A 17,870-nucleotide genomic window follows, 5' to 3' on the forward strand; every position below is an offset into this window, starting at 1 on the left:
AAACAATGTTACTAACAATCATTTCTAGCCATCCTTGACTTCCCAGCCTGCAAAATCAGTTCTCTACTTACTGTCAAACTGGCTATAGAACATCTTTCAGTGCCAGTCCAGAAGGAAGTGTAAAATCCTGTTTCTAGATTTACAGAAATTTCTCCCAGCTCTCATCTTGCTGTGCCTCCTTTTCCAAAATAAACTCTAGCAACCCAACTAATATGTAAGAATTCTTCATAAACCATTTTCTCATGTGTCTTCAGTATTCTTCCCCACCACCAAAAAATAGGTGTCTGAAACATATGCAGTTGATGTTTGCCCACCATCTTTCCCCCTTTGCTGTTTATTGTACAAAAAGATACCAAGATTCACTATTGCCAAAAATTGTAATATTTTGTCTTGAATCTTCAATAGCAGGAATTGTATCTGAAAGCCTGAGCTTGGAATTTTGTGTAACTATTTTCTACTTAATTTCAAGGTATCATATTGTCCGGGCCAAGATGGGGTAATTTTCTTCATAGTAGCCTGGTATGGTGTCACGTTTTGGACTTAGGATGAAAGTAATGCTGAGAACACACTGATGGTTTAGTCGTAGCAGAGCAGTGCTCACACTAAGTAAGCCAAGAACTTTTCTACTTCTCGTACTGCCCTGCCAGCGAGGAGGCTGGGGGGGCACAGGAAGCCGGGAGCAACAGAAACAGGACAGCTGACCCAAACTGGCCAAAGGTGTATTCCATATCATGTGGCATCATGATGAACAATAAAAGGGGGGGAAGTCTTTGAAAACATAAGTCTGAATGCAAATAAAAGAAACTTAAATACATTATTTTTCTTAGTTTGGCATTTCTGAGCTGTGTTTCAGTTCATGCCTGTTGCTTCTCATCCTGTTGCTGGGCACCACCTAAAAGTGTCTGGCTCCGTTGTCTTGACACCCTCCCCTGATTTTTTGTTTCTCTTTCAGCAGAACAATCCTGATAATCCTTAAACAATCTTGATACAGTTTAAGAGTAATTGGTATTTCTCAGATTTCTGAAAATATTCTACTCTTCTTTTGTGCCATTTTTACAATTATTTTTTGATTTTACTTTTGATTTGAGCTTTCAGAAATGACTTCTGAAATGCTCCTAAAGAACAAATTCTGACACAAAAAGAGTTGGTTCACTTTTTAAAAGCAAAATATTTGTTATACAAAATAGCAAACGACTTTGCAACAGTCTGGAGATTTTTCCTTGTTGAAGTGAAACCAGTACTAACCACCTTCCAGTGAGCATCCTCCCTGTACACTCTTTATTCCAGCAGTCAGATTAAAGTAATTTTTTTAAGGGATCAGCTAAAACTATGACCATGTTGGCACCTGAAGTACAGAATTGCCCAGAAGATGTGAGACGCCATTGCTTTATAGATGAACTCTAAACTGTTGATGGATTATTGTCTCAATGTGGTTGTAACTCCAGTATCCAAGGATAATTGAAAATGACGTTGCATGGAGATCTGGCAAAGGACCAGGATTTGAGTAGAAAATTATTTTATTTGCATAATACCCTATAGTGGTATAAAGAAAATATTTTAAAGAACCATGGGAAGATTTTTCAGAAGTGCTTCACATTTTTTTTTGCAGTTTGTTTTCTGTTAAAAGCTTTAATTTTTGAGTTACCGTTTCTAGAAACTATGAATAGCCTGTTTTGTGCAGAATCTTTTTCATTCTCTATTTAGAGTGAAAATGCAGAAAAATGCCAGTTATGTTTGATCAACGAGTGCAGAACAAGAAAGACCGTGTAAAGGAAGTCTCGTGTTCCCATTTACTTATTCTAAAGCTCCCACTTCTCTATGCCTGTCTCTGTACAGAAATGAAATGGATTGAAACCACTCTGAGCTGTCAGTACATCACAGCTCTGAAGCAACTGGAAAGGCAGCACGATGTCAGCAGCGTGGAGATGGATTTTCATTTAATTGGGCTCTCTGTTCTGGCAAGAGTAAGCAGGCAGATGTCTTAGTAAGGTGGCCTTGTGCCTCCTGCATGTCACTGGGGACCTCCCTACGTGCAGACCGTTCTCCTGTGGCTTTTGTGCCTAGGTATGAGAGAATGGTGAAAGACAGAGGGTGAACATCAGAGCTTGAAATCAGATCCTGTGTTTTTCTTTGAACTGATTAATTCATGTTTACCAGATTCTGTGCAATGTAGGTACCAATGAAGATGTTTGAAAGATGTGCTTATGCGGCTTATTTTTACTCTACTTAACACATACTGTTGATCTAGAACACTCTGCCTGATGTAAATGTAATTCCCAAGAATCAAGTTGTAAAATACTTGTTATATCTTACGTTCACTCAGCCCTCTCCACAAGAAAATACTTCCTTAGTGGTCACTATGTAGGAGTTAAATGCCCCCCAACTTTTCCATAAGTAATTTTCTATTATCATAAATGTTTCTTCTTTTACTCACTCACCTACTATAGACTCACCCTAATGCTATGTCCTGACTGCAAGTCCTGCCTATGAATTAGTTTGATTCTTATTCTTTAGCTCATCAAATATAGTTAAAAATTACAGTAGGAAAGGGAAAGGCAGGTGAAAAGACATCAAGTGACATTTGTTGTCATTTATATCCACTTTTATCTGCAGAGGGAGAACTCCAAAACTACAATTTGCACTCAAAGAGTTGTGGTCAATGGCTCCATGTCCAAGTGGGGATCAGTAACGAGTGGTGTTACTCTGGGGTCGGTATTGGGACTGGCGCTGTTTAATTTCTTTGTCAGTGACAAGGACAGTGGGACTAAGTGCACCCTCAGCAAATATGCCGATGCCACCAAGCTGTGTGGTGTGGTCGACACTCTGGAGGGAAGGGATGCCATCCAGAGGGACCTGGGCAGGCCTGAGAGGTTGGCCTGTGCAAACCTCACGAGATTCAACAAGGGTTGGAACTGGGTGGTCTTTAAGGTCCCTTCCAACCCAAATTGTTCTACGATTCTATGATTCTGTGATTGCATTTAACAGTTTCTCAGAAGAGTAAATGATAACTTTTGGCACATTGAAACACACACTATACAGGAAAAGTTGCACTGACTGTTTACAAGTCCAACAGTGAGCTTCTGTCTCTGAAGATTTCATGATAAGAATCCAAATGATGCCACTGCCCAAGAGTAGTAGTTAATGGCTCATCTGTTACAGCACATGAAGGCAGGCAAGTCTTACCGAGAAAGCTGTCAGATGGAGATGTTGAAAGAAAGTAAACCTGAAATAAATTCAAGCAGTAAAACCCTTTCAGTTTTGAATATGTCTTGCAAAGGACCCATTCATGTTGGGAACTGGGTGGTTTATTCTTTAAATACGTGCCTAGGCAGGGAGCATGCTCCACAGCTGGTCCTCTGGTAAGCATTCTGTTGGTAAAGTCTGGGAGAACTGACTTTGGAGACACGAGTACTCCTTGTGGATATATCCTGAACGGTTGGCAATCTAGACAGAACAGCTCAGCATCTATGTCATACCTAAGATAAGTCAAACCAGACTTTTTTCAATTTTCCATTGCTGCTGACAGTGAGCTTTCTAAGCTCTGCGTCCTTTATGAGATGGGTCAATTAAACTTCTTGTCTGTAACTTACAGGCATATTCAGACATTAAAATTTTGCTATGCTTAAGACTTAGTCCCAGAGAATGAATCACACCTTAATTGTGCCATCATTTCATGTATAGATTCACACATGCCAAAACAGAGATTCCTGTGTTCGTGTGATGTGACTATACAGTTGGGAGCCCCAAACCTGCACATTGCTGTAGTTTGGAAGTAAAAGGAGTTACGCTTGCATTCCTGCTGCATTCCAAGATATCATGGGTCCCATCCTTACTTAAAAAATACTATTTGTGTTTTTCATAAAAAGGCCCTTGCAGTGTGAACACATTTTGAGCCCTTTGTCAGTGTTTTACTTGTTGACTGTTTACTGATTTCATAGAATCACAAAATGGTTTGGGTTGGAAGGCACCTCAAAGCCCACCCAGTTCCAACCTCCTGCCATGGGCAGGGACACCTCCCACCAGACCAGGTTGCCCAAAGCCCCATCCAGCCTGGCCTTGAACACTTCCAGGAATGGGGCATCCACAGCTTCTCTGGGGTAACCGTTTTGTGCGTCATCCTTCTGTGATATAACTCTGAAAGGACTCATCTGTTCTCCAGAATCCTTCAGCTGTGCTTATTCCTGTCCAAGACCTGTCCAAGGAACTTGGATCCTCTGTTCTCCTGAATCAGCCCACTGAGTGCAAAAGTCCCCTTTTTAGGCTTAGGATATGTGAGTATGACCCTTTCCATGTGACAAAACCTCATCCCCCATGAGCCATCACCTGTTTAATTAATTGAACTAATGAATGAGAAATGAGAATGAGAATTCTTCAATGAGAAACACTAAGAAATGTAGAACACTTGGTTGTGATTCATATTACCAGCCTTTCAATATCAGTAGTGTGAATATCTGTGTTTGAGCAGAACCTTTTTTGGAGTGAAGAGAAATAGGTAAACCTTTAAAACATAATCTATTTTGAAATGAATTGCACCCCAGAAATGCCTTTTTCTTTTCAGTGACCATCTACATTGGTCTAGATGTGTATGGCATATGTATGCCAGAGCTGTCATGATGTCTACCTCTTGCCTTTAACAAAGCCACCAAGCTCCCTAAATAAATAAAGCAAGTTTTCCTGCCGTGTCAGCCTCAGATGGAACGGAGTTGAAATCCATAAATAAAAATCATGGTGTGGTTTTCTGTATTACATTTTATCTGTAATATGTGGTATTACCCAGACCTCTGCTTATGCATTTGTAACACTAATAAAGAAGTAGTAAAGCAAGAAAAAATATCTCCTGAAACTTGGTGTCAATGTCTATTTAAATAGCAAGTGATTGCCACATGGCAACTAGCATACTGTGTTGCAAATACTCAGTGATTTTTGTGTACAGTAGGGACTTGAAATAGGAGATGAGCTAGTGTAGCTTAGATGTTTTTTGCAGAAGCCCTACTTTATTTGTAAAATTGGTTCTAAACAGCAGTTATTTATATTTATGAAGTATCAAAAAAAATCCAGTTAAAGGAAATTGCTTTTTGTTTCTGTGTTTTAGATTTTTTTTTTTTTGGTAGTAACATTTATTCAGGAATTATTTCTGTGGGTATTGAAATACAGAGTATAATTTCCAGAATAATTTGAATATACATAAAACAATTGCAGGCCAGATTCCTCCCTGACTCACCTCTTGATATCTAAGGGAAGCTTTTTGGTATAGTTTTGTTCTGTTGTTTTGTTTTTAAAGTTGTTCTTGTCTTGCTGCTGTTATCCCTGCATAGATTGCTACTATGCCAGAAGCTGCTGTGGTAATATTCAAAAAACAAATCAAAGATCTGCTGGCTAAATGAGAGGTTTTCTGCTTCCTCAGTGGGTGAAGAAATAAATTTACATGGATCAGTAAAGACAACAGTAATTAACATTCTCAATATCTGTAGAAAAGTAGTATTTTAACTGTGTTTGGTGGAAATGCAGGTTTAAGGCAGTGCATGTGTGCAAATGCTGTGGATCGGGAGAATAATTCTGATGTAGCATAGCTTGCAAGGGCAACACAGAAAACTGATGGAAAATGGGCAGAAAATAATATTGGGGGCTGTTGTGGAAGCAACAAAAGTGAAACATAGTAGTATTTATCACTCATAGTTATCACTGAATTGCGATGGCAAATTTATGTTGGTTTTTAGGATTTACCTATTGTTGAAACAATGTGTTGCTAAGGCAAGAACAATGTGCTAGCTCTGATTAAACTGAGAAAACAATTAAAGAGTAGATTGAAGGGGCCATATTTTGTCTCTGTGATTGCTCTTGCTTTGCAAATGCAAATATAAAAAGAATTTCTTACAATTAAAATGAAGGAGAAATAATCTAATGAGTGTGGTTGTTTTCAGGGTAGCAATGAACCTGCATTAGGAATGTTTAAAAATAGACAAGCAGACAAAACTACTTTAAAATCTGGCAATGCATTTGCATCTGAATTAATATTTAGCTTGAAAAATATCTCTCCTATAGATCAGAAAACTAAGGATAAATATTTGTTGCATAGTTTTCAAACAGTTCCACATTCTGTGTTTTCCAAATGCAGCAGAATGGATTGAAATAAATTAACAGTTATTTCTGAGGTATGTGTATCAAAGTTTTTGACACTTCTCATCTGCCAAAATAATTTCATAATTAACAAAGACATTTCACATTATTGCTGTGTAAGCCATGAAAGTGTTGAGCTATGATCCACAGCAGACAGTTTTTTTCCCCTAATGTCCAGCTGATAGAAGCATAAAAGCATCTTCCATATAGGTTACTTTTGTACTTCAAGTGAACAACTCTGCAATTTTTATCTCAAAGAGAATGAAGACAAAAATGATGGATGGAAGCTTTTAATGACTGAATACTAAATGTATCCCTGGTTTTGTGTACATTTACCATGATGTAGTATACTACTTGAAGACCATGATGTGATAAAGAATTGATGTGTAGTTACTGGACCACTTATATATAGTTTTTACCTAAAAGCACATAGCTGAAAAGTGAAGGAAGTGGAATGGGAGTGTAGTACGCACTTCGTGGTACACATTTGCTCTCGTTGACTTCCCACTTTGGCTTCTACAAATGTTAATACTTTAACCTGATTTAGCCACACCATCAAGGGAAAAACAAACAAACCCTCTTACTGTTAAATAAGCATTGCTGAGTACTTACAAAAAGTGCCAACAGGCTATTTTGATGAGAAATGTTGTGCTGTACGAAACAAAGCAACGTGCACACACCAGCCGTGAGAAATTGCTTGTGAATCTCTGGTTCCCACCAGTGCTCTGCTGTGACTGCCCCATGGCACACCTCTGCCACTAGTGCTTTATGCTTCTTGTTCCTATCAGTTATGTTTCTCAATTGCAAGACTGAAAATAATCTATTTCTTGTTTAAATAGTTTGGGGAGAGTGGAAAAGCACTTATCCTGAACTGTTTCAAGGCTGAGTTTCAAATTAAATTAATTTAGTGCTAGTTATGAGAAGGCTTATGATTTAAATCAGGAGATTCTGAAATTCTGAAGCTGCTAAAAATATAAATAAATTAACACAATACCTGTGTCATATATTTGATAGTGGTAGAAATATATAGTAAAGAGAAGGATATGTAATACACCAAAAAAAAAAGCTGCTCTTCTGAAACAGTTCTTGGGACACAGAATTTGTTCCATCCAAGCAGGGTGGTCATTCTGCCTGTTTTTTTACTCATTTTTTATTAATTTTACCAAATGCAGTTACTCAAGCTACTCCATTTTCCAGCAATAGCACCAAGGAATTTTGGCCTCTGATCTGAGTAGTTGCGCATGAACATCTTCTTTACTGATACAAGATGTTGCAGTCCTGCTGGTTGTTATACCTTGCGCTGCTCATTACTGAATCAAAATAAATAAATAAATAAATAAATATTCAGAGTTCACCATATGGTTTGTATTTTCAAGCTTTTCTTGTGGATCTTGGCTTCTTCCACATTCTGTTAAATTGGGTTAAATTCTGGAGGGTTGCTCTTACCCTGTTTTGATGATTTATCAAAGTGTGAATAAAGCAATGAAAATCTCCCACTGCAGGTTGGTATCTACTTAATGAATATTATGCCATGGAACACATCACATCCTCGAGAGCTTGTTCAGCTTCCATTTCTCTTCCAAGATGCAGTTTCTACAGTTGCTTTTATAGAGAAGTGCTACTATGAAACTATTTGATGTATTTTTATATTTTTAGGTTTCTGAAATGCAATTCGGCAGATGAAAACAGCTTGGCTAGAAGCCCATGCCACATTAGTTTTCCAGAAATTATCAGTTAATGCTCTGAAGATCACAGTGTAGCTCCTACAAATGAGTAATTCGGAAGATGTTTTGAAAGCATGGCGATAGTATGAGGTCATTTTCTTCTTTTTTTAAGAAAGTGTCACTTGCAATTAGCTTATTAATAGAAGATACTTAGAATTTCCTGAAACTCCCACTGCAGACATTGCTGGGAAGGATTCTGTGGCTTCTACCACAGCATTTTTGAACATGATTGTCTAGGGAGGAGAGATGTAAGGTATGTGCGGAGCATCCCGAGCAACATGCTCAAAGACCAGTGGCATGGAAAGAATATATATATGATCCTTAAGCTACCTTGCTGTTCCATTTAGTGAGGTACCTTAGATATCCTACAATATCCTACTGTTATTTTTTGTTTGTTTGTTTATTTGTTTGTTTCTCTTTTTTTTTGGTTGGTTGATTGTTTTTTATTTTAGATTTTTGCTTTCTGCTCTGGTTGTCTGTGTAAGTTACTTGCTCTGAACATGACTTTGAACCTCGGTTTCTTTCTTTTCTATGACGATATAATTTTTCAAATTATTGCAGTATATCATATCAAAAGTAACTATTTAATTTTCTATAGCAAAAACTGTGAATTGTAACGTTTTGCTACCAATATGATGATAGTAACATTCCTTTAAAAACATTATGTTATTTTCATAGTTAATGTGAAATGAACCATATGAATAGTTGATAAAGTATTATTTTAATTTGGCAAAGTGAAATTTAAGATCGCATAATATATTGCAAGGCATACTTATTTTTTTTAATGAAAATATTTTGCAGTGGCATTTCTAACTGAAAAAGTCAGTAAATGTGCATTATGAAGCTTTGTTTGTGCATTTCCATTCAGTCTATCCATTTCTCTCATTAGACACTAAATAAAATGAATGAGTATACAGTCATAATAATAGGGGCCATTTCTTTTTGAATTGAGTCAGTGTAATTAATTGTTTAAAGTATGATATCACATCTCTTAGCTCTTCAGGAAAAAAATGCATTAATTACTTTGTAAGTTGCTTTCTCTGGTTTATCTTGATTATGTAAGATGCAGGGATACATGGAATTACTGAAGTGAACAATTATTTTCTATTCCTGAATATCAGCAGTGTTTTCAAACACAGCAGACTAAAAAAATAAGATAAATGTTTACTAGTCAGTAATTGCACAGTGAAATACAAAAAGAGAAAGATTCTAAAACCCCCAAACCACGCACATCTCATATTATTAAGTTGTGCAAATAAAATTAAAGTTTATATTTTTGTTTCTTTTTCCAAAAGCATTCTAACAGCAGCAATGTTTTTTGGTGTTTCTGTCCAAAAAGTTATTTGCACTGTGACAGTGTTGAGTACTTTTCTCCCGTAAGCCGTCCTTGACCAAACCAGAAAATGAATTTGATTTCTCTAATGCAAAAGGTAATTGGATTTCTCTTTATGGAATGCATCCCTTTAATGACTGTCTCTGCTTCAGCCAATTTAGCTGCAAGTGACCTGACATTGATCTGGTGATATGACTTTAAATAAATGCCACAGCTGGGAGATGAGGGACCAACTGTCTGATATCAGAAAGAACATTTCCTGCCTCCTCTTGCCATTTTCCTCAAAAAATGTCTCCTTCTTGAATGTCATTCTCATGAAACATGCCACTAATAATTGGTCACAGAGCAGCAGATTGCATCCTTCTAGCAAATAATAAGTATTTCCCAGAAAGCGTCTGGAGCAACTATTTTAAAAATTGAGTAAAACCTCTCAGAATAACTGTTCTTCTTCACAAGTATTTATTACTGTGTAGATTTTTCCTAAGAGATTAAGTGTTACTAAAGTAGTAAATTAAATCTTTACAGAGGTCTTGTTCAACATTAAATATTCATTGAACTATTTGTTTAGCTAATGGGGGTCTTGTAAAAAAGTATCATAACATGTTTATCTGAGAAAAGAATTACCTACAGAAAACTATTAATAAAGGTGGTATTGCAGGATATAATCTGCTCTTTCTTCAGGCTAGGTTTAATGGAGTCATAAAATCCTAGAATGTGTATTTCCACTTATTTAACATATTCATTATCCTTCAGACCCCAGTCCTTCAGGCTAATACACTAAGCACTTTTAACCCTCAGTGGACTAGGAGCCAAAATTTAGAAGCTGAATTTATTGTGCTTTTGATGTAATCACGGGCTATGTGTTCTTTTAACATTGTTAATGTCTTTGAAAGTAGTAGCTCACACACCGCATGGAAAATGAGATCTTAAAAACTCTGTACCAAAATAAATGAAGTGGAAAATAAAAACAAGAAATCTTGACTTCAGGTTGAACTTGTTTCCTACTGAAATTTCATTATTTTCATACTAATCAAAACAGTTAGTAATTTCCCACCGTGTAGTGATACCAATGACAGACAGTAAGAATTTGTTCCACTTGTATTTGGTAGCAGCTTCTCTCCTCTATTTCCTTTATCTGTTCTTTATCAATTCTTTCTTAACCTTTATGTACGGATAGCTTTTCCACTGTTCTGATCTTTTGCACAACAGAGGTGATGAGTTTACTGTATGTAACTTTCACTGACTTGTAGTACAGTTATCTTGAAATAAATGAATACGAAAACATGAGCTTCCCAAAGGTGCAAGGGCCTGAGGGGTATTCACCTCCTTCATTTAGCTGAACGTCATTTTTAATTCTTTTGTGTACTAACCAGAAGTAGTGCATGCATATGAGTCTCTGGACAAAGAAACAGATGGTCTTTTCAGATAGGATATTCAGATAGGAATTATGAAAATGAGTATAAATATTTCATATTTTTAAATTTCATGCAAGTTTTAAGGGGTTTTCATGTCTCTAGTCCCAAGTGTGCTTTTGTTACTGATACCAGGAAGCAAGAGAAGATTATAAATGGCATACAGCGCTTAATTCACGGGCTTACGCTCCCTGATACAACTCTGGCTTCAAGAGTGAAAATGCTGCCAATGCTACTCTCGTGGAAACGGGTCCCCATCCCAGGTTGGGCTGAAAAGCCACGAGTATGCAAGCTCTGTAGCCATAGGTGAAACCAACCTACATGCTATAGGTTGCCCTAACTTTTAGGTTAGTTCTTCTCTTCTTTGGATCTCCACAGGTTTCCTTCTTTTTCTCAAGGAATCATTTGCACTTCTAGAGGCAGAATATGTAGGACAATATACTTCATGTTGATTAAAAATGATGCTGGAGATACTATTTTTTTATTGTCTGTAATTAAAATAATCAGAACTGAAGCAGATTTGTCATACATAAAGTATTCTTTAAGTCCTTCTTAGTGCTTTCTCTTCTGGCAGCAGTTTAACTATATGTTATTTCTGTTTTCTCTGTAGGTCACTGACATGATGCTTCAGGACAAACCCTACCCAGACTGGGGAAAGTCTGCCAGAGCTTTCTGGAAGAAAGGAAACGTTAGGATCATTTTATTCTGGTATGAATATAATAAAATCAAATTCTGGTAAATTAAGCTTTTATAGATCATCCAAAAGTCTATCTTCTAATTCTCTGTGGCAGGAAGAGATATAATGGGAATACAAGGTAAGAAAAGAAAAATGGAAAAAATGACACTTGATCTAACAAAAAATAAGCATTACAAGCTGTATACAAGTGAACACTTCCTAAAAAAATGTTTATGTAAAAATATAATTTTTAAATTGATTTATACTGTTTCTTTTATTGTAACCTTGAAACCATTTATAATGGAGTTTACTGCAAAATTTTTACTGCATCTGAAAATACTTAGATGACCAATTGTGAGTCCTTTTAATTAAGGTAAGTAGATATGTAGATGTCCTTTTGTGACCTTGAAATTAATAGGAGTAATTATTTGAATTTGCACTTGAATGGGATTGCAAATAGCAAGTCACCTTCAGATTATTAAGAAAAATATATAAAAATCAATACAAAAAATTGTGAGTGTTAAGCGTTTGTTTGACCTTAACTGTAGCCTCTTCCAGGTAAATTCAGACCAAGTGGAACTGTTGAAATAGAACACATATTATGTCAGGAAAAAATGGAAGACGGAAAATATATAGTCTAAGAGGCAGACAGAGAACCTTGTGGCTAAAGATGAAAGAAATTACAAAGATTTTTTTCAACTACTTCAGAAGCAGAAAATCTGATGAAAATATCGACATACCTGCTGTTTTTTAAAGAGTAAAGGGAAGGATTTAGAGGGAATTTTTTACAGAGAAGTGAAAAGATTTATTTGTGTGGATTCTGCTATAGAAAATGCAAGGAAGTACCTATACTTCTTAAGTAGTAAGGATGAGACTCTATATTAAATTGGGGCAATTAAAGGAAATGCTAGGATAAATGTGAAGACTAAAAAGAGAACGGAATCAGGTGGCTCATTGTCTGCAGCCAAGGCTCGTAAGGAACTGAAGGGGCTGAACTGATGCAAATTTTATTAGCACTTAATTGCCTATTGAAAAACTGAAGGTTAAAAACTGGCTTTTGGTTTGGTTTTGATGCTTTTTTTCAACAAACAAGAATTACCCAACTGGCCTGTAAGTCTTAGCTCAGTATTAGTTAAATGTATTGGATACATCATTAATAATAGAATTATGAACAGAACTCTAGATTAAATTCTGCTAAAAGAAACCAGGGTAGCTTTGCTGAAAGAAAACCTTCTCTGATCTGTTAGAAGTCTTTGAACATGTCATCAAAATAATGGATGAGGAAGAAATGCTTGATCTAATTTATTTGGACTTTCAAAAGGCTTTTGACAAAATTCTTCACTGAAGGCAATTAAGAAAAAGAGTAAGCCCATGGAGTTTGCTGAAGTCATCTAGGAATCAGCTAAGAGATGTGCAATGAAAGGTATAAATAAAGTAATATTTTTCTGCTATGCTCATTAGGGTGGGGACACCTGTTCATTAATGTTACAAATAGTCTTCACAATTTGTATACATCGTATACATTAGAAAGCTAGGTGAAAAGATAATGTGATTGAAAAGACTGAGTTACGCAGAGGGGCTCAAACGGCTTCTTGCTGTGCAAGGCATGAAGATGAAGATTCTGTCTCAGTGTACTGGAGTGGTCAGAAATGTAAAGCAGATGAATCAAAAAATGCTTGGATATGTTACAAGTGGGCTAGCAATTGTAAGAGTGTCATATCATTAAGCCAGTAAAATCTAATCAAGCTTTGTTTACCTTTGTCTAAAGAATCGCCTTGTCTAAAAGACTAGAAAGGAGATTAATTAAGAGTCAAGTACAAAAAGAAAAAGAAAAAAACAACACTTAATTTCACAGACTGGAAAATGGAAAAAGGGGTTAAAAGCAAGGTGTCACGATAGGGATTTTTCCTTTCAAATTTATACACCAAATAGGGAGAATAATAAAGCACTATTAAAAGTACATTTATATTGTTGCAAAAGATGTTATGACTTCTTGCAGTCATAAATCTTGCAGTTAAAAATCTGTATTTTCTTTCAAATAATATTCACGTTAACAAATTTTACCAAAAGTTTAAAATGGAGATAAAGTAAAAAATGCTGTTTTTTTTTATTGAGTGATTTTCATGCTGAAGAGTGTGCTTAATGGGGGTTTAGAAACCTAAAAGTTGGCATAAATGCTCTTATTTTTAGCTTTAAGCACTGAACTAAAATCACCCTGTGCAGAAGCGTACGTTCTGTAGAGATGTTATTTAGATAGTGCATATTAGATATCAGTAAAAATTAGACCCTTTTTTTTCTAGTAAGTAGGAAAAATGGAGGAGGGAAGTTAAAATATTGATAGAGTTATGCAAGATAATGACAAGTCTTGGTATTTCATTTGTTATTGTTGAAGTAGGGTGATGTGAACAGCCTTATTTCTGAAATGTTCCAATGAAGCATCCTTGATAGTATGTGCTACACACAAGCAATGTAAATATTGGATACACACTGGACTTGTTTTTTTTCTGGTAACTTCATTTTTGCTTTCAGGTTTTTCTTTGTAAAATTAGAAAATGCCTATAAACATACCAAAGACAGATGGATTATCATGGGGATGGAGACACCATCCACTTGTTTGTAACAGCTGATCATGTGATGGCTTTGTGTTTCTCATCTGGAAACATTTTCAGCTCTCCAATGCAACTAATTAGTAAAGGTTTTCATTTAGCTTATGCTCTCCTGTTTTAAATCATTCCTTGGAAGCATTGTCAGCAACTGGTGCTTGGTTGCTCCTGAGGATTCTGGCTGCCTTTTGTATATCTTCAAAATATAATTCTTCCACAAACAGCTCAGCTAGCTCAAAAATGTCCATTTGCTATTTGCCTTTATCTAGTCTCTCACTAAGGAGTTGATTGAAGTACATTCTACTTTTTATAGCTTTTTTGCTGTTGTTTTATTGATAAAAAGATCTCCATTGTGGTCTTCTCCAGCTCTGCTCATGGCTAATTCCACCATGCAGAGACACATTTGTATAATGCTGTTACGGTCTGTGTTACAAGTCCCCTGTATAGGGATTTGGCCAGATAGCTTTCAGAATGCAATGAAGTATCGGGGACGCTGGTGGAATCGCTAGGATAGGATGGGAATGTTTGTAGACTAAGGAAGGAAAATACCAGTGGGATATTAAATATCCCTGCACCATCTGTCAAATTATATATGATATGCAAGGATTGGCATTTGAAAGAAGCAACAAGAAAAAAAGGATTGTTAATTTAAGCCAAACAAAAGTCTTGGACAAGACTTACTACAAGCCAGCAACAGTAGCTACTGATAGGTTAAATAAATAGCTTAAAACAGTAGTTATTTTTAATGTTTGGATATTAGAGGAAGCAGAAGTACAATGGGAGAAGACTGGCTCTTTTGTGAATAGTTTTTTTATTCCTCTGGAACATTGAATAAGTCCGACCTATGCTAAAGGACTCTTTTTTTTAAGGAGAGCACTTCTCAAGGTAGAAGAAAGATGACTAAACACATTAAAAGGTGAACTGCAGAAGGAAGAAAATATTGTTAAGGCAGTCTATGAAAAATTACCTGTAACTAATTTAGTAAGGAGTTATGGGACCCCTGTTTTGCATGAAGCAGGTTCTGATTCTTTTGTAATCTCAGCAAGAAAGGCATGGACACTCAAGGCTGCTAAAGTGGTTTGTTGTGTAAAGTCTGGGAATTATAGAAAATGTGATAGCCAATCTTATGTCCCTTCTGACGCTAGGAACCTCAGCTATTGTGGGATCAAGTGAGGCCCCCTGTGCTGATGATGGCATACTGTGCAGAGGTCCCATCCATGGTGAGGCTCATCAGCCTCACTGCTCTTCACATCTTCATAATATTCTTCTTAGTGAACCGACTTGTACAATACTGAACTTTCTGGATGGTACACTGAGATTTGCTGAAAGTGTTGCACTCTTACACATCTGCCTCAGAGTGAGCTTTTACAAGCAGTACATGTGGGTAGTGCTGTTGAAGGCAGAGCACGCTAATGCCATGGCATTTGCTCAGGTTATAATACTGTCACTGATGTCAACAAGGCCCATGGCTAAACTCTGCCTACTATGTGCCTGAAATCACAATCACACTGCAATGTCTTCCCTTGCCCCCCCGCCCCCCCCTTCAAATCCTGTGAAACATCACCCATAGTAGTTACAATAATATCACCAGGACATCCCTGGGTTGTGCACACAGTTTGGTTAATAGAGGAAAGACCCTTATACTCTTTCTTGACAAACTGTCCCAATATTAATTGTCCTCAAAACTTTCCTGATAAAGGACAAGGGGATTATAATGAGGGAGATGTAAAGAGTTCTGCATGTGAACTTTTAGCTGTACAGGAAAAAAAGAACACAAAGAGAAATGAGATTACTGGAAGAGAGTAGAAGTGCTGCTCAGGTCTGTGTAACCAGGGAAGAGAAAAATGATATGCAGAGATAGATTATCAAAATGGTGGAGTGTAGAGATAACAGAGGATTGTGCAGCTGAATGCTGATTGCAGACAGGGTGACAGAACAATATGCACCAGCTCAGTGTTTGAATATGTAAGTAGCAGACTGGAATCCATTTCTGTGGTGTCCCTGGCTAGACATTCATTGTACGTGTACACAATGATCAGTCTTCATTGGTGCAAGTACGTGCCTGACATAGGACTCCTGCCTGAAATAATAAAAGAGAACATACCGACATGGAGAAGAAAAAAAATAATGTGGGGAACTGTAAAATTCTGATTCTCTATGTTTGACTTTGGAAACTGAATAATATTCTCTTAGTGTGTGCTTCCATAAGCTCTGTCTAGCTTTCTTTACTGAAAAGCAAGACTGAACATGCTCAGAAATGGGTTAGTAATCATAGTACTTTGATGCAACAAGTTAGTGATATAGTTTTAAAAACTTTTATTCAAATTAGTTGCTCAGAATTGCTACAGGCTACTACATCATGTACATCTGTTATATTCATAGAAGATGGTGTTAAACATGGGTTCATGTAGGATTTTTAATTGCACAATATTTTGTGCCCTGCAAGTAGAGTAAGCTTCCTTATAGGATAGATAGCCATGTCTGCCACACAGAAATGAAATATAGCTTCTTTCAGTGATTTTCTGTTATGCACCTAATTGAGTGTTTGGTTTGATAACTTATATTTCTGTATTCTGTGCATTCACAGTCAAGATGATAAATGTGTACTGGACTATTACATTCTTTTCACTTATATGAATGTAGTTCATATATTTGTTTCAAAAGACAGCTTCTTGAAATATCCATTCTTTTCATTATAAGCTGCACTGAGAAAAACTAATTAGACATAGCTTTGCCAACCAAAATTACACACTAATCTAAACAAAACAAATCTTTCATTATGTTTGTGTAAAGGTTTCTTTTGTGATGCAGTCATACAAGTACAACTGCACAAAACCACAAAATAATTATGTATATATACATATATAGTAAAATATTCATACATATGCACACATACATTATTCACTCTTTATTTTGGAAATTTTTAAGCTTACCCATTAATTCTTTCATACTTAAATATTTTATCTTGTAATAGGATACTCACTACTGGACTGAAACCTGGAATTACACAGAAGGGAAGGCAGGTTTCCCAGTAAACAGTGTAAATAGAAAAAGCATAATAATACTTTTCAGTGTTAGTGCTCCCAGTGAATCTTTTATTCTCATGCTATAACCAAAGCAAGTAACTCAGTTTGGCCTCAGTTTGGATAAGCAAGTCAACAAACAAGTTCCTCAGCATTTACTCTCTGTCTCAATACAAAATCTTCACTTTCACAGAGAATTTATGTTGAACATTCTGACTACTAGTCTGGGCAGACATTGTTAAATGGATTCTGAGAGGATAAAACTGTCCATGATTTGTTACATGTAGCCTGGCAATCAAGAAGTAACACATGATTGCCATTTGAGATTACTAAAATGTTTTTGATAGCATTAATTTCTGTGCTGGGTATTATTAGTAAACTCTGCCGTAAGTTTAAAATAATTAACATACATTGACAATAAGTCCTAATAATCCAGACCAGCCAACTTTCTTTCATACAAGTGGTAATTGTTCAAGTTTATGTATCTTCTTAATTTTCTTCACTTAACCATACTACCTGAAAATGTGTAATTATCTGAAATATTCAAGCAGAGCTTTTTGTTCTAACATAATTTTGATCGAGTTCAAACTCTTCCGGTCAGGTCCTGAGGAATATTTTCTCATTTTGATAGCAAAGTACTTTTATGCTGTCTCATGTGGAAAAGTAAGAGTGGTCAGACCTCACCAGAACGGTTCAAGCGTGACAACCCCATGGGCGAAACCCTTTCTGGGGACCTCATTCTCTCATGCTCTCCCCCCGCTCTTTGGTCAATGAAGTGTCAGTAATTCACCGTTCTCCCATCGATCTGCTCTACCCAAAGAGTTATTCAGACCTCCTCTAAACGCTTCTGTCTCCCCACTGATTTCCAGTATAAGCAATAGCTCCAGGCTCAGAAGCAAGAAGCGAAAAGGACAAAACAAAATCTGGGGCTCTAAGCCAGCTGTGGGGTGGTTGGCTTCCAAGATAATGTTTGCTGCTCTGA

The 17,870-nt window shown here is 36.5% G+C and overlaps 1 protein-coding gene across 5 annotated transcripts in view; it reads left to right on the forward strand.

The window, feature by feature from the left end:
* The window catches only part of TMEM117 (transmembrane protein 117), a 218,271-nt gene that overhangs the window by 130,406 nt on the left and 69,995 nt on the right, over positions 1 to 17,870 (forward strand). For all 5 annotated transcript variants that reach the window (XM_080576685.1, XM_080576686.1, XM_080576684.1 and 2 more), the window contains exon 5: positions 11,197 to 11,294. In XM_080576685.1, coding sequence (XP_080432811.1) covers positions 11,197 to 11,294 — 98 coding nt within the window. The remainder of the gene's footprint in view (positions 1 to 11,196; positions 11,295 to 17,870) is intronic.

This window comes from Anser brachyrhynchus, assembly GCF_964034855.1.
Source record: "Anser brachyrhynchus genome assembly, chromosome: 1".
Lineage (NCBI taxonomy): Eukaryota > Metazoa > Chordata > Aves > Anseriformes > Anatidae > Anser > Anser brachyrhynchus.